The sequence below is a fragment of the Aulonocara sp. 'chitande type north' Nkhata Bay genome, linkage group LG7 (assembly GCF_057382095.1).
Source record: "Aulonocara sp. 'chitande type north' Nkhata Bay isolate Kocher_YH1m ecotype deep benthic linkage group LG7, A_spYH_male_GT1.1, whole genome shotgun sequence".
NCBI classification, from domain to species: domain Eukaryota; kingdom Metazoa; phylum Chordata; class Actinopteri; order Cichliformes; family Cichlidae; genus Aulonocara; species Aulonocara sp. 'chitande type north' Nkhata Bay.
The window spans coordinates 32,445,597-32,463,771 of NC_141350.1; the positions used below are offsets into that span (position 1 = coordinate 32,445,597).

Here is an 18,175-nt window from a genome sequence, read left to right on the forward strand (position 1 = left end):
TTATGTTTTGAATATTTTTTTAAAAAAAAGGGGGATGTTTGGAGGTAAAAAATTACAAATTTTAATACATGTCAGTTAAAATAATTATTTTTCCCTCTAAATGCCAAGACTTGAGAGAACAATAACTAAAATGGCAAGGCTTGTCTCCATTTAAAGTTAAAGGTTTAAAAAAACAAACAAAAAAAAAAACAACAGATGTGGCCAGTTAAATTTATATGTGGGGAAATACTGCTTTTAATGTTTGAGTGGTGACACTGTGAAGTGCTTTGCTTTGATCACACGTCTGTTCTGGAAGGAATTTGAACCATTTAGGAAATAAAAGTCTGAAATCTGATGAATGATCAGCACAGTCTGGTTCAGGGCTGCTTGCTTCCTCTTATGAACCTGAATCCAGTTTGTTTGGGGTGTGTCTTGTGGACTCCCCGCTGACCCTCCCTCCGTACCCTCGTCTAATTGAAGCTGGTGAGCGCAGATAGCTCTCCTGTCTCTGTCTTAAGATGGCAAATAAAATACACTTAACCTTCAGATGGACTCGGGCCGGTTGGAAGGGCAGCCACCGTTTCAGGACTCGAATCTTTTTTCTCTATCAACTTAATTGTGTTTTCAATTATTTCGCCCAGATTTTCTGTCTCCTGACATTTGCTGTAAGGACAGTTTCCCCCTTTCCCTCCTCCCCACGAGCCTGGGATTTCTTTGTTTTATGGAAGTTTTTCCTTAACGGACAGAAATGTAACCCTCGAGGCCGTGCTCGGGAGTTTGTTTTGAGCTCTTCATTTCTTTTTCCTTCAGTCTGTCGTTCTCTTCCACCTCCTCCCTCTCCTTCGTTCTCACATCAGTTTCCTGCTGGTATTGATCCCCTCCCTCAGTCCCTGGTGATCAGGTTTTACCAGTCTCCCATTGATTACCAATGGAGGCAGAGCTGAGGTGCATGATGGGAAGATTGCAGGGCTGTAGCTGCAGCAGTAGGAGGCAGGGATGGGAGGGTTGTAGCTTTGATTACCAGAAATATAAGATATTTAAAAAATACAGCTTAATTATTGATCTGGGTGTCTCACACATAAACATAGTGCAGTATTATACTAACTATTACTTGTAATTGATTATTGCTTATTATTATTATCATTATTATTATTAAATTATTGCTTATCTGAATGAAAGTGTTTGACTCAGTGGCGTAAATGTGTTAAGGTTAAATTAAATTTAGACAGCGTTTAATTTTACAGTCGCCACAGCAGATGTCTGTCTGGTCGATCAGTGAAGTTGTTTTTTAAATTAAATATGATCAATCAGTTAATCTGTTTAAATTTCTAAATGAAACACTGATAATCAAAAACATTTATTTTCTGTCAGCAGCCCCTTTACAACTTCATGTCAATCAGACAACACCTCTCCTTTCCTTCCTTCATTCGTTCTTTCTTTTTTTTTTCTTCCTTATTCCTTTCAGTCTTCCATATTACTTCCTTCCATCAGTCTTTTGGTTTTTCTCTGTCCTTCTTCCTTCCTTTTGGTCCTTTATTTACTTAGCTTTCCTTCTTTTCCTTTATTTCTGTCAGTCTTCCCTCCTTTCAGCATTGGTTTCGTCCTTCCTTCCATCATTCTTTTTTCCTTTTTCTTCATTTCCTCCTCCTTCCTTTTGGTTTCTCTTTCTCTCTCTCCGTTTTCTTCCTTCCTTCTATCCTTCCTTCTTTTAGTGTTCCTTTCCTTCCTTCCTTCCTTCCTTCTTCCACTCAGAATTCATTCATTCCGTCCTCCTTTATTCCCTTGTGTCCTTTGAGCTGACCCTCTTTCTTTCAGGCTTTCTTTTTCTCTCTCTCCCTTCTATCATTCTTTTCTCCATACAGTGTTCCTTCTGTCTTTCAATGTTTCCTTTCTTCCTTCTTTCTTTCTTTGGATCTTTCCTTCTTTTAGGTCTTGCCTCCTTCCTTCCTTCCTTCCAGTTCTTTTCAGTTTCTTTCTTCTGATATGAATTTCCTTTCAAGCACTATTCTTACATTTTATTTAAAACGAGGTCCTGACGTTATTCCTGTGGACACAGCTTTGTGGTTTTTCTCTGTTCCGTCATCAGTCATCATTAATCATTATTTTAAAAAAAAAAACAAACCCCTTTCAGTTCTGTCAAATTACAAGCAAGCTGACCTCAGTCCTCACAGTACATTCAATAACATTACTTAAATATAATTAAATACAATTAAAAGCAAAGGCATTCTGGTGATATTTCTTGTTATTATCATTGAAATAAAGCTACCTCTTAAAGGTTACAGCCTTTTTTTAATGCTCGGTGACATTTCAGTTGTTCTCCTTTTTATGACACGTCCATAATTTAACTGCATGGACTCCACAGGTTGTTGCATTACACCGTCCTGTCCTTTTTTTAATGGATTCCTTCCTTTATGGATAATGTCATTTCAGCCAGAAAGCCTTTTTATCCCAATCCATTTCTGGTTTTTATGAAGATTTAGCCAAGCGGAGGCGCGCACGGAGGGGAGCTCGTCCGTCCCCCTCTTTAGTTTATTGGGTTATGTTTGGGAGCAGCTTGCCCAACAAATAGGATTTAAATACAATGTCATTATAATAGATCTGCTGGTCGCAAAGGAAGCGGATCGATAGGCTTCAAAAATCAATCACACTGTGCACGCGGGCAGAAACCGAGGCAGCAGGTACACACTGGACAGGAAGTGATACTGCCTCACATCTCACCAGCCAGCAAGTCGTTTTAATGGTTTTAACATGTCAAATCAAAGCTCGTCATTATCGGCTCGTCACTTTCATGATTGTACAAACAATTAGGATTAGTTCAAAATCCTGTTTACCTGTTAGTTCAACCTGTTGGGCCTCTGTGATCTCATCCACAGTACGGTGTTTAATAATATTTTTTTGAGTCCAGGTAGATGTGAGGAAATAACAATAAAGTGACTATATAAGAGTCAGTTTCACTAGTTCAGTTCAGTTCAGTTCATTTTTATTTCAAACATGTGCCTTCACAATCATTACAAAATATCATTCCATTATTTGTTTGAAAAGGAGTAGGCTGAAGTATTTACTTATTTGTCCCTAGTTAACATGTGACTGGTAAACTAAATCTGAATATAATATAGTCATCTGGCTCTTCAGAGTGAAAATGCGCGATAAGTGACATTAGAGCTGGGCGATATGAGATTTTTTCATATCACGATATGTTTTTTTCATTTCAGGCGATAACGATATCTATCACGATATAAGCCAAATAACTATATTTGTAAGATTTAAATGTGCCGTTGCTCACAAGTAAAATGTGAAATAATCAGCAGCTTGTTTTTATTTAAATATTTATTTCCCATAATAAGTTCAACAGGGTAGATGTACTTAAGGAACATGAGACTTTTTCAGATAAATAAAGGCAAATATTGCAAACTACACAAAAGGCAGCCGCTAAAGCGTTTAAGTTTCAAAATAGAACAAACGAAACAGACTAAATTGTCAATTCCACTTAGAAACAAAATATTAATTCTAAAAATAAATCTTAGTTTGTTTTACAGAAGAACAGACAAAACTGACTAACTTTTGTCAATATCAAATAAACTGAAAACTAAAAGGAAATTCTCAATCTCTCCTTGTTGTATAGCTGAGCTTTTCAAACAGTGTTAACAGTTACTTTAGTCTGACAAAAGCCGAATGACGAATTAGCGCTTCCAGTCAGAGACTGAGGCTACGTACACGGGTATTTTTGAAAACGGAGATTTTCCGTTTTCGTTTTAAAAAAATAATCCCGTCCACACATAAAGGCAGAAATGAAGAAAAACGCTGCTAGGAACATGCCAAAGCAGCAGGTGGCGCTAGATTCCTAACCGTACCGAAATGTTGGCCAATCAGAAGTCTAGAAGCCTCGGTGGGAAAAAGTAAACAAAGCTGGGGCATAGAAGCAGAACAGAGTCGTATGTGTGGACGGACAGTAACTGTCTGTATATGTAAGCATTTAAACACTGCAGAGAGTAGAATTAACAGTAACAGTATTGTAGAAATTCATTTCACCGAAACAATAACGTGGCGCACAGTGTGACGCATGCACCAGTTTATTGTATTTCCAGACTTGCTTTCGGCACAATTTACAGTGAACGCTACTGTTTTTTGTCAGACTTGAAATAGCCGAAATACCTTCACACTACGGAACTTCTTTGGCTCTTCCGTTCGACAATCTCTCCGGCATTGGAACCATCATCTGTTTTCTCTTCGGTCACGCTCGGTTGATTTTTCTAGTCGGCACACTCATTTCCTCCATTACCCGCTGGCTGCTTCCCAAACAAACACACGTGCGGCTTGGCACTTGTGCTGTACGTAACAAGTCACGCGACGTGACGCTGCGGCTGTGATTGGTTCGGCTCTGCGCTACTTAATTTGGATTGGCTGACCTTTTAAAAAAAAAAAGGACAAGAGCGGCGAGGTCTATCGCGATAGCTTAATTTCTCTATCGAGTAAAAGTTATATCGCGATACATATCGTTATCGTTCTATCGCCCAGCTCTAAGTGACATAAAATAAATGCTGTTAAAAAGAAAAGAAAAGATGAGAGAAACTTTATTTGTCTCAAAAATGGTGAAGCTACTGCTCTGTTAGCTTGTCGTCCATTTCTGATTGTTGATGGCTTCAGAAGCGTTCCACCTGATGGGTTTTCATGATGCAGAGTGAAGAAAAATTTTCCAGGAAGTGTAAGTTTATTAACACACATGAACGTGGATTTGCTGCATCAGTCACTCATGGTATTTACTTTACAGAAGACACGATGATATTCATGTTGTGTGTTCTTTATAATTTCTTGTCTGCTCTGTTTGACTAGAAAGCACATGATTTTGGTGGCTAGAAACTTGCTGCTTGTTGTCTATTGTTGTAGTATTTCTAACTTCATAGATGGTCCCTTTAAGGTCTTCTATCCTTTTGCTGTTTGTTTAACCCGATTGTTTTTGTTGAAGAGGTTTTAACTTGTTGGAAAGAGGATTGACTGAATTTTTGAAGCTTGAGTCTAAGACTTGAGTTGTATATGAGTAGTTATCAAATACATCTCTGATTCAAAAATGAGGAGGACTCTACGGCAGCGGTCCCCAACCCCCGGGCCTTGGACTAGTACCCCTCCGTGAGTCGTTTGGTACCAGGCCGCAAGAGTTGAGGCTCAGGTGTGAAATGTATGGTTTTCAGGGTTTTCAGCGTTATTTTGTTATCGCCCTCCTCCTGAATATGAATAAATCTTCTTTTTTTTTCAGTACCGGTACTAGTTTTAATTTGTTGTATTAATCCGCGACACCATAAAGGCCGGTCCATGAATATATTGTCGGGCATAAACCGGTCCGTGGCGCAAAAAAGGTTGGGGACCACTGCTCTACGGCACTTAAAGTTGGTAATAGCCAGCAAAATGCAGCTGAGAAAAGATGAAAGTTATTGCAGAGCTAAAAAGTCTTTCTTTGGAGTTCCAAAGAGTATTTTGGTTAGACTTTGCTTAGACAAATGAAATTACCAAGAATGTACTTGTGCTTGGTTGTTCTGACCAACCTTGTCTACTAAAAACTTAAATGCCTTTATTTCGTCCCCCATCTGTCTCTGTCTTTACTTTCACTTTCCTCTCTGTTAACCTGAACTTTTTAGTGATTCTGGTTGGGAGTCTATCTCTAATTCTGTTATCTACTGGCCCAGTCTGGCCCGAAGGATGGATGCCATCTGTAATCCATTTATCAGAGGCGGCCGCTGGGCCTTCTTCCAAATGACAGCTGGTCTAAAGCAATCTCATTATAAAGAGCATCAAGATATAGTATGGAAATATTGGAGGCAGGAGGGGGGAAAGGGGGTCCTGAGCTCAAAACAAGGGACAGAGAAGAAACACCGTGGGGATAAAACAAAACCACATTTTTACTTAGTCCAAAATACAGTAATGGTGACTCTTATAGTCATTTTTAATCCAGGTGGATCTAACTACACTCTGATGTCCAGATAACACCTCTGAAGGTTGTGGTTTACCTGGCCGATTTGATTTCATTATCAGATCACTAAAGCCACTGATTATACTGTCTGATTATCTGTGTCATTACAATCAATATATTACTGCTAATGAATTATTAAAAGTAATTGGGAATGAAGAAGCAGAGCATTAAATAACTACTTGCCTGCAATGTTTTTTTTTTTTCATGTATACATTTTTATTATTGAAGAAAAACTGTTTTATTCTTAATTTTATTTTTGTTTTCTTGTACAGCAAATGTCTTATTATTTTTCTGATATTAGTTATCGGTCTTCTGTAATATCGATTATCATTATTGGCTCTGAAAAGGCCATATCAATCTATCCCCGTTCATAATATGTGTGTTACAGTCTATTTAAATTAAACATGTTGAGTATTTCAGGACCAAAATAAAATTGTTTAATTAGGAGCTTAGCGGTTTATATCTGGAAGGCACAGATCATTCCCTTCTCATGTTTCCTGCAGTTAGCAGGAAACCATAAGAACCATCAGGTCACTGTTGTGGCTTTTCCCTGAGACCAACTTCAGCTCTACCATTTTGGACTACAGCAGGGGATGGTAGTCCTGGTTCAGTTCTGCTGCATGTTACACCCCGGCCTAGGCAACCGGCGTGCAACTTCCACAAAAATAATCCCAAAACGAGATTTAAAGCAAGATACGACATTTATTTACATCACCAAACACAAGGCGCCAAACTATTTACAACGGGGGGGGGAAGATCGCGACCATGACATACAGAAACACAGGGCTTAAATACATAGAAGGAGCAATTAGGGAATGGACCACAGGAGGGATACACAGCTGGGGCAAATAAGACCTGACGAGACAAGGAAACGTAAACTGAACACTAAGATAACACAGACTTTCAAAGTAAAACAGGAAACACATAACAGTCACGCCAAAACAAAACGCCTAAAACAATACACTGCCAACGCCGAATCGTAACATGCAAGCGGAAGGATCGCTCCAACCAGAACCTGTAATGTAATCATAATGCTGGATTTTCTCCATGTTTGGTCTATAACAAGCTTCTTTTTTTTTTTTTTTTTTCAGTGTTTTCAGAAATAGCCAGTGGCATATAAAATCATCTGTTTAAAACAAAAAAAGTACGTACATTAGTTGTGGGTGGTAATTTTTTTTAAATTAATTAATTTTTTTAAGAGGCCCAAGTATAGATCCCTGTGGGACACTTGTAGTAATGGCAAGGGCCATGAACATGGACAGGATGCAGACCCAGCAGTGGCTAGCCCTCTCACTCGGTTTCTATTCAACACACCAAGTGTGCTCGCTCACGCCACCTCTTCTTGTGGGTGTGTGTATCTGTGTGTGTGTGTTCATTGTGAGTGAGTGCTTGTTCACCCTGCAATACAAATTCATAACAATGCTGTGCTTGCTCATCCAGAGAGAGAGAAAAATAAGAATTAGATATCAGAGGGTGGAGAGGTGTGTGTGTGGGGGGGCTCAACACACTTTTTATGTAGTCCTTATTGGGGCCTTGATCCAAAGTGTGTAAGGAGCTCTCATCTCCTACTGTGATATACACACACACACTCTCAGAGTTTCCCCACTGTGCAGACCCCATCGCACACGTGCTCACAAAAGAGGTTATTTTGGGGTCGTGTTGATGGACACAAAAGGACTCCCCCCCCCCCCCCCCCAAACTCTCGCTCTCTCTCTCTCTCTCTCTCTCTCTCACACACACACACACACACACACACACACACACACACACACACACACACACACACACACACACACACCCAAAATCTTTCCAGAGGTCTGTGAACACGACCGTCTGTGTGTAAATGTGTTTGCACTGTGACTAAAGGCTTTCAGCGTGACAATGACGTGTGTGTGTGTGATGATTAATACCAGGACAATAGACGTGTGCCTGTTCAGTTGTTATCAGCTCACTGGAGACCCCCACCCCCTTTTTTTTTTTTTTCCAAACCACTTTTCACTTCAGTGTAAAAGGAAGGACAGAAATTAAAAAGTAAAAAACAAAAAAAAAATTACTCAATAATAATATGGTCCTCACACTGATCTGAATGATATATATCGATCTACAGATCTTTTAAAATAAATGCAGTGTCTAAAAACCAATAGAATGCATGAAAAGAGAAATAAAATCCATGTTTTCTGGTTCTCCTGATTACGTTTAACTATATGGTTCAGGGCCTTGAAAGAAGCCTGGAGGTTCTTGGCAAAAGATGTTTGAGTTGGTCAAACTAAGCTTCAGACTTGTTAATTCCAATTTCAAACACAGAAAGTTTAACAATACCTCAACCAGATGATCGTAATTTTCTGGAGTTTTCTGGAAGGGCCTTAACCCTGTTGTGTTTTTAAATAGTCACCAGGGGGCGATACCTGTAGTTGCGGTAAACCCGGGGTTTATAGGAACCAGTCCTCAGTCCTGACCTCCTGTTGACTTGTTGGATTCAGTCACTTATTTCGGTCATACTGAATAAATTATTTCCGAGTTGAAAACACCTGTGGTGGCAAGCTTTACAGCGGAACCTCTATATTTTGTAGCTGTTTACCATCACAAGGGGGCAGTGTTAAAAAATTCTCATGCTAGTTTTTAGATTTTTGACTATATGTTTGTACTTCTTTCTCTAAACATGGAGTTTGTATGTTGATCTCTTTTCTGTTTAGGCAATATTTCAAACAATCCAACAATATTCTCTCCGTCTCTCTCTTAAGGTTGTCTGTCTAACCTCCCGCCAAATGCGAAGAAGATCTCCAACTCTTACGAGGAGCGCCGTAAACAGGCCACTGCCATCGTCCTTCTGGGAGTCATTGGGGCTGAATTTGGCGCAGAGATCGAACCCCCGAAGGGCTCGGCCCGGGCTCGAGCTGGTGGACAGGCACCCGAAGGTTTTGGACTGACCAGCGGAGGATCGTCCAACTACTCCCTGGCCAGACACACCTGTAAGTCCAGAAACTGCAAACACACTCATGATAACACATTTACCGAATTTCCCAGAGGAACCCACCCGAGGGATTAATAAAGTTTTATCTAATCTAATCTAATTTATTTGGTTAAATTTGCAGCCCAAAATTCTTCAAATGGACCACCAAGATGTGCACATTTTGTTTAGTTTGATAGGTTAAGAGAAATCTTAAAAACCTTTGGATGGATATGGCTGTGGTGCTTATAGGTTTTACATTTTTATGTTTGTGTAAATTCTGCAGAAAATCTCTAGTCCTGGCAGGTTTCACCATGGCAGGTTTCACCATAGCAGGTTTCACCATAGCAGGTGTGTTGTGTCCTACTGCTTTATGATAATAACCTGTAGAGACTCTCAGGACTGTGTGTTTTCAGCTTTCAGAAGCCTGTAACGGTTTCTTTCTTTCTTTCTTTTTTTTTTTTCTTTTTTCTTTTTTTTTTGCCCATTTCTGCGCTACTGAATTTACTTGCTCAGCAATAGAGTTTTGGTTGCTGCTGTGTTGGGTTTTTGGAGCCAGAAGTGACTGTATAGTACAGTACCTACTAATTAATAAGTGACAAACAAATAAAAATAAACTTTCTTGATTGTGCCACATACAAGCCCATAGTTATTGTCAGGTAATTCCACTAAAATGCTCCAAAAGCCACCAATAGCACAGTTTTATTATTATTTTATGAGGTTTAATTGGTTCCCAACTTAAACCCAATCAAATTTTAAAAGCATCTAGCCAACTAAACTGAAGTAAAAAACATCCTAAAGACACCCCGTAAACATCCACAACTCCACAACTGACATAGTAGAAACTTCAGTGCAGGATTAGAGGTGAGTAGAGATGGGATTGATTTTCACCTGCCAAGCTTGACACCTTAAGGAGCTTGGTGCTGACTTCCACACACACTCGGCGAGCCCGGCCCTGTGCCACGCTGTGCCTGCAGCGCTGGACCTTGATGGGCATCAAACCTGCACTAAGTAGAGGTGCTCTTCCGTCCCACTGCTCCCGTGCTCTGATTGGCTGCCTCTGGGGGAGGGGAGGGGGACATCCGCCGGGTGACACAGCCTGCGCTCTCGCCGATAGGCTGTGGAGCGTGATGCTTCTTAGCTGGACCTGCACACAGCAGTCGGCTCACCTGTGTGGACACACACACGCACCAGAAACCTTAAATCCATGTCATGAAATGACAACAACTCCAGATTTAATTGATTTCCTGGAGCCATACTTCACGACTGGAGACGCCGAAAAGCTATTAATTAAAACAATCATCAGCATTGCATGTAAATATGAATATGAACACATTGAAACTACTCCTTAAGATTTATTCTAGTTTCAGCCATGCTTATATGGAAAATGAGTTAATTAACAACCCTGTGTGGCTAACGTTTGGTTTCTATTTTTCAGTCTTTTACAAAAATGCCCAAAACGGCGCTGATCAATTTTAAAGCCAATATGCATTTTTTTTTTTTTTTTTTCTCATTTAGCAGAAACCTCCAGAGTTGAAAAATCAAGTATTATGTTCTCTATTAGCAAAATTTCCCATGAAGTTAGATGTTGCGGACACAGGAAGTGGTCTGCTAGGCCTTAAAGGTCTTAAAGTTTCTATTTTGACTTGAAAGTGGTGAATTCAAGATCAGATATAGTTGATACTAGTAGATTGTAATTAAATGGTGGAAGGGTGCGTGTGCACATATTCTCTTATATTGGGTCATCTTATGGTCATAATAATCTGGTTATGTATACACTGCAGCACAGTTTAGGATGTTTTTATGCTTTCTCTTTCCATAGCTTTTTGTTACTCCTACCTCCTCCTCCTCCTCCTTTTTACTACTCTTGTTCAGTTTGTTGTCTCCCCCCCCCCCCCTTCCTCCCTCACTCTGTTATGAAATTGAAAGATGGATCGGTGTTGTTGGCGTACAGCGCAGTGTGTGATGAATGAGAGCTGTCCGCCTAGAGAGTGGGAGGGTACAGTAGCCTGTAGTATAGATTGATGTTTTCATATGGCGGGGGTGGGGGGGGAGAATCGAGCTTAAGGATGGACGGATGGACCGATGATGGCGGGGGTGGGGGGAGGAATTATCCTGCTGTTGGGCAGGATAGGAGAAACAAACTGAACATCAGTGTGTTCAGTCTCTGGACAATAAAAAGCTCACAGTAAATGTCAAAATGCTCCGAGTCCCCTCTGATGCCCACTCAAGTCTGATCCGTGGCATTTTCAAACATTCATGAGAGCTGATTGGAAATTGAGTTTTACTTTGTGTTGTAGGACATTTAACAGGGAGAAGCAGGTAACGGAAGGTAGAAATGTCTCTGCTGCTGTGAGTGGGATACAAGAAATAGAACAGTTTCTTCATCAACACTTGAGAAACAAACAGAAGGGGAGAAAATGTTGGAAACTTTCAAGCTCAAAGTTGTACATTTATGGGGGGAAAAACCCTCAAACACTGGAAAATTTACAAGGAAGAAATTACATTAACAGCAGATAACTTGTGAAAAGTGATGTAGCCACATAGAGAATCAGGAAAGATCTCATCATTTGGTCGTTCGTTTGTTAAAATCCTTTCAGACATTGGCAATAATACACAGAAAAAATGGCATAATGCATGCCTGTCATATCCTGATGATCTGGATCTGCAGGCCAGTTATTACCAGATGTAGACGGGGTGAGACTGACTACAGGGTTATACAATGTAATGATGGACATTACATTACACTTCTCATGTAGCTGCACAGCGTCTCTACATGAGCTAAAACCTTCATTCTTTCTCTTTTTGTCTTGTTTTTCCTCTCCGTCTATGTCAAGCACTCTGCAGCCAGTCTGATCCAGCTCTCATCCACTAACCAACCCAGCATTGATTTACCTTCACCTCGCATTTAAGCTCAAACAGAGGAAGAGAGGGAGAAGGGGCAGTTAGCAGATGGAGAAAAGAAAGCACAAAGCCTGTTAGCGCTCGTTTCGGCCTGGTAAATTTTAGACGTCACCAATCTGTCACTATATCACACACTGTACTTCTCCCCCTCAGTCTTCCTTCCTTCCTTCTTCCCTCCTTCCTCCTCTTCCTCTAATCATCCTCTGTGTGTTAATGTGACATGTTTACTGCCCTAACTAACAGCTCATTATGGCCGACTGATGCTTTGTCAATAGCAATCAGTTCATTTGGGAGCCCGGTGCTGCCTTTAAACAAAGATGTCCGCTGTGAGAAATGAACCCTGAGTCAAAGCCTTCCTCTCGCTGGGAATGGGGGGAGGGGCTGTAAATTTGAATCTCGATCCGGCCAATTACAGCGCTGACTGTTAACGGCCGTCTTTAATTGTCTTGCGAGGAAATAAAAGTAAAATAATGAGGCTTCGAAGAGCAAATGTGGCTCTGTGGTCAGAGTGGGCTCCCTTAGGGTTTGTCATGCTCACACCCCACCCACATTTGCTGCTCACACTAATGAACTTTGACCTCATGACCTCTAAAGCCTATTTTGCATTAGGTGGAGAGAATCGGTCCCCTGGCTCACTGCTCTGATGGATTCACACTAAGAAAACCACTAAAGTTATAACATTTAGCCTGTTTGAGGACGATTAATGCTCATCTTTGTTTGGAAGCATCCCGAAATCTCCCAGAAACATTTTTAACATTTTACACTATTGTCTTTCTAACTGTCATTAAAGATTATTTTCTATTTTCACTGATTTTGATTGAAATAAAACTGTCAATATGAGTAGAAAGTTGATACTGAACATTTACACATGAATGTGTTTTTTTTAAAAAAAGCCAGAAACTCATTTGTAATTGATTTCTGTGCAGCTGTTATTTGTAACGATCACTAAGTGGAGGTCAGAGGTCATGGAGCCCCATATTTCTGCTGATATTTATAGTCCGCAGTTTTTAAGCTTATTGATGCTTTTTATAAAACATTGATAGATTTGAGTTCACGTCAGTATTTGCTTACCTGCTGGGGGTCAAAAGTGCACAAACGTACCTGATTTGCATGCTTCATTGTTTTCACCAAGCGGCAATAAAGGAGATGCTGCAGTTCCTTTGGTGACCACTTGAGGCTCCAAAAGTTAGGCGATCCCCATAGGCTCCAATGTTAAATTGACCACCTTTACAGCAGAAATAAACATATTTACAGCCTCATACAACAAATTGTTTTGTTTCCCCCATCATAAAAATTACACAGAGGGGTGAATCTTTTTTAAAAGGCAACTTTTCTTATTTTCTTGAAGTGCTAAGTTTGTATTATTGCTGGCATGTGCTGCCCAGTTAAATTGACTTCATTTCAATTAGTTAAAGTTACTTAACTAGACCTTTCATATTGTGTTTAGGGTGTTGGTGAATTGTATTGAAAGATTGAAATAGTTACCATGTCACCTATTGGTCTTTAAACTTGAAGGTTCAAAGCTAGCAGGTTCTCTCTTGTTTGTTTTTTTGGTTTTTTCCCCCGTAATTTTAATCCAATGTGACAACATTTGGACTTAAAAAGCAAGTCCTAAATTAACAGCTACCACCAACAACATTATCAAAGTGGAGTGTTCCAGTTCAAAGTATAAAATTGAACTTTCCTTTCCAGTAAACAGTAAAGCTGACATTTGCGAGTCTGCGCATGAGTTATTCCAGGTATCATTTAGGTTTTTTATGATTTATTTGATATTCTGGTGTGTTATTACTTTCATCTCACTCCCTCGTTCAAAGACTGTCACTTCTGGCTCCAAAAAACCAATGTGGTTGTGAAGCGAAAATTGGAGCCTTGAAAGTGCAGAGCTCACAAGCCAATATAAACCCTATTGTCTTAACAATACCAGCTAACAACATTAGCCAATGCTGTCACTGTCTGTAGATAGCTGCTATTCTTACACGGTTAACCTCTTGCCATATCGTTCATAGACCCATCCATAGGTTTTTGTGTGTGTAGATGTAAACCAATAAGGAAGGGGGTTTGCCATTTAAGGCAGGCTGATGATGAAATGCCAGGAGATCCTGGTGATGCAATTAGCCGAGTGCGTCTGGAGACCGGTGGACCTTTAGAGCCACCACAGGATTATAACTAAAGTAAATCATCTGTTTTATATCGTATGTTTCTTCATTTTATGCCTATTTAGCTTTTGCATTTCAAGTGAAAACACACAAAGGGTCGTATTGATTTCTGTGACTGCAGCAGCGGCAGAAGAGAACAGACAAAAGACAGATTTTCAGCTTCACAGTAGATAAAATGAGAACTTAAATGCATGATACTCAAAAAAGAGGATGAAACAAATGAAACTCTTTTTGGTTGGTGTTATCTTTGGACCTCTGCCTGCAAAGATAGGTGGGTGAGACGAGCTGGGAAAGACAGACAGATGTGAGGTGGGGAGCACAGAGGGTGGTGGAAGGAGAGCGTTATTGAGGGGAGGGGGGGATTTTTTTCAGGAGTCTTAATGGTCAGTCTGTCCCCACAGAGACTGGCTCAAATGTCAGGTCAGCTATGAAGTGACCTCCATCCCGCTTGCTGTCTTTATCCTCCGAGTGTGTGTCTGTCAGTGTGTGTGTTGGACTATTTTCACCCAAAACCTCACCAAAAATATCAGAACATATTTTGTCTTTATGAGAATGCTTTCCTTTCTTTTCTTTGTTTAAGATTGCGCCTGTGGTGCAGCTTGAGGCTGCTTTTCAGAGCTGATGAGACCATGAAAGATAATATTAATGTCCTTAAGATGACAAAAATTCCAGCATAAGAGGGTCACTGTGTGTATTCTTTAGTATTGTCTGATGCTGAACCCTCACAGGCTGATTTCAAACTCCTGCTGTTTTCTGATAAAACCCTCTGATTCGTTTCTCTCTGCAGGTAAGGCCCTGACCTTCCTGCTGCTGCAGCCCCCCAGCCCCAAGCTGCCTGCCCACAGCACCATCCGACGCACCGCCATCGATCTGATTGGTCGAGGCTTCACCGTGTGGGAACCGTACATGGATGTGTCGGCGGTGCTCATGGGACTACTGGAGCTGTGCGCCGACGCCGAGAAGCAGCTCGCCAAGTGAGTCACGACGAGCCGCTTAAACAAATGAAGTTGCTGCCTTTTTAAAAAATGTTTCATATCAGACCGAAGATGCTGACAAGATAAATGTAAAACAGTTTTAAGAGTTTCCTGCTCACTTTGCCTTCATCTTCATGAAAATCATCATGAGAGTCTAACTGCATGTATACTAGAGTCCTTAAAAGTGTCATAGTGTTGGTCTGTTGTGTTGGCATGAAGGCATCTTAAAGACACACTACTAAAAGATCAGGAGTCGTTGTTTCATGCAGGCTGCAGTGGTCGTTGGTGTTTTCACCGACGGATTCTCCTGTAAGGGCAGACTGGTTGAAATGGACCCTCACTAACAAATAGTTTCTTTTTTTTTACACGCAGTATTTTCACATTCACACCGATTTGACGGTGTTTCACATAATTTGGTAATTTTTTTTTATTAAAAAAAAAAGATTTTGCATCTGGAAATTGAACGCTCTGCATTTGTTTACTCTCTCTCCAGCGACTGAAAACAGACAATTTGTCTGTACTCACTTCCTGTTTGTTAATTTGTTAAATTGTATCCGTCCCTCTCAGATTCCAGAGTATATCCTATAGATACAAACATATGCATCCGCACAAATACAGACACACACACACACACCCACACACACACACACAAACGAACATTATATAGCCGACACAGTGAGTTACGGAAGCCCGACTCTAATCTGATTTCAAGACATTATGATGATGTAACGATGTCTGCGTTGGCCTGACACGAAAGTCCTCTGTCTCTGTGCACACATTTGTCTTTTTCTTCATTTTATTTAGCATTTTGTGCCCCACTTAAAGTGGCTCTTAAAAATTTCCATCTAGAAAAGCAAGAAGATTGCCCTGCAGTCTCTAGCTCCAGACAAGATTAACCCATTAGACTTTAATCAGGTGAGAGACAAGATCAGATGTTAACAAAGTACACAATATTAGCGCCAGTGTGTGGATTTCCCAGCTTAGATAACGCCTTTAAATATTTTTGGAGAACTAAGATGAGCAAACGGTAAAGACACTGACACTCCGACTTGCTGAGTTACAAGACTTTGTAAAACCACAGATGTCAGCAGAGCTGGTTTCACGTACTCAACCATCAACATTACTGGCAGCAGAGTCGAGGTCAGAGGTCGTGGCTGCCTTCATGCAGTCAAAGTGAGGTTGTGGTTTGAAGCAGCTTCTTACACAAGCGAAGGTCAGGGGTCATGCGGAGAGGCTAATTCAGTGGCTTCTTCTTCATGTATGATACAAAGAGCAGCACGTGTGCGTCTTCCTCCCTGCTGAAATCTAACTGGCCAATATGAGTTGATCCTATTAAGTCTGAAACTCGAGCTGGCCCAGTCTGGTTAAATGAGTATAGATATGTCTGCCTGTGTGTGTGTGTGTGTGTGTGTGTGTGTGTGTCCGTGTGTCCGTGTGTGTGTGTGTGTGTGTGTGTGTGTGTGTCCGTGTGTGTGTCCGTGTGTTCGTTCATTTTTGTTACCTCCCTGGGACCTCTTTCAGTATAAACACTGACCTTAGTCCTCATGGGGACCCAAACCAGGTCCTAATGAGGCGAAACATCGTTTCTGGGGTCCCGGTTAGGGTTTGTGTTGGGCTGTTCACAATAAATTGAAGTCAGTGAAGTATTCTAGCAAGGAAAGCTGCAGAGTGGTGTGTCAGGAAGGGAAATGACACAATTCCATTTTAATGGAATACATTTTCGGTCAAATAGAAAGAGAAGATGCCTATAAGATCCACACAAGAATTAATGCAAAAAAATTATTGTTATAAGTTACAGTACAGTGAAAAAACATTGATACAGTAGATAAAGTTGAATATGCCAGTAGTGTAAAAAATAGCAGTCAAAAATTTGATTGACTCCAAGCAACTTAATCCTCATAGTGCTTCCAATCACACCAGGAGCGTCTCAGAAGCGTCATTTTTATTTTACCCCCTTCCCCCTTGCACAGTCTTTTATTTTGAAAATTTCCTGTGTTTGACGTGCATCTCTTTTCACCTCTTCTGTCATTTTATATTTTTAGTAATTTTATATTTCAAGTAATTGCTGACAAGCTTATGCCCTGGTGAAGTGCTTGTCTATCCCTTCACAATTTAAATATTTACTACTTCTTTTGGAGCATTGGTCAGATTTTAACTGACACACACTGGTCACTTTAGGAGCTCTTTGCGCAAAGTGCGGTCAAGATCAAGATCAAGATCAAGGCTGAGTGAGCTACGACCTCACTGATGTTGTTTTATCTTTTGTTCTTTTAATAACAATCTTCATGAACCTTTAAAACATATGATGCAACACAAGACAACAATAAAAAATTTATTTAAAAAAACAGGCAGACATAATTGTTATAATCTTGTCTTTAAAAAATATATATATATTTTTTTTTTTACAGAACCCCAAGTTTTACACATTTATTCCACCTTAAATCACATGTTTCTGCGAATATAATTACATCACATGGAGATGATGTCCAGTCAAAATGCATAATTTAATAACACAGTTGATGGGTAAGTAATCCCTCTAACGTGTATATGGATGTGTATAATATGCCAGTAAATAAATTCAGATTAATAAAAGGGAAATGTTAAATAAATTAATAAGAAATGAAAAATAAAGTTAACGGTAACAGTCAGAGAAAATACTAAACTGGAAACTGAAAATAAATTTAAAGGATTTTTGAATATTCAGTTTGAGAAAGATTATCTCAAGTCTCCTTATAGTAACAGCTGTCCCAATAATCCTTTGATAACCTTTTCAACATAGGCAAAAATTTGTCTATATTATCTATCAACCTCTGGAATCACATTTGAGACTAAACTAAGGTATAGCAAAAATAAGCAGTAGCACTAATGAGAGCTTCAATTAAGCTATTATCATGTGGTGTGTGTTCAGGAGTCACATTATAGGAGAAGTGTTGCAGTATCAAATGTTCTTTTTTAGATACTTTAGTTTAGGGTCCCCAGCGACTTAGTGGTGAGCTTAAGTAAATACTAAAACTTAAAATACGCACGCGCACACACACACGGAGTTCATGACCATGCATAATTAATAATGTGAAGTCTGCAGGTGTGTGGTGTTGCCTCCTGGTGTTGTTGAAGTAAACAGGGCTGATCAATGAGACGCACAGTAATCACATCAGTACATTATAATACATACGGAGAGGATGCACGAACACACACACACACACACACAGTCAGTATTCAGTATTCCTTCACTTGGGCAATTTTCTTTTCTGTG

General features: G+C 40.1%; 1 protein-coding gene across 4 annotated transcripts in view; it reads left to right on the forward strand.

Moving 5' to 3' along the window:
- wdr7 (WD repeat domain 7) overlaps positions 1–18,175 on the forward strand; it is a 96,872-nt gene that overhangs the window by 60,378 nt on the left and 18,319 nt on the right. For all 4 annotated transcript variants that reach the window (XM_086300072.1, XM_086300075.1, XM_086300073.1 and 1 more), the window contains 2 exons: positions 8,683–8,910; positions 14,736–14,922. In XM_086300072.1, the coding sequence (XP_086156198.1) occupies positions 8,683–8,910; positions 14,736–14,922 (415 nt within the window). The remainder of the gene's footprint in view (positions 1–8,682; positions 8,911–14,735; positions 14,923–18,175) is intronic.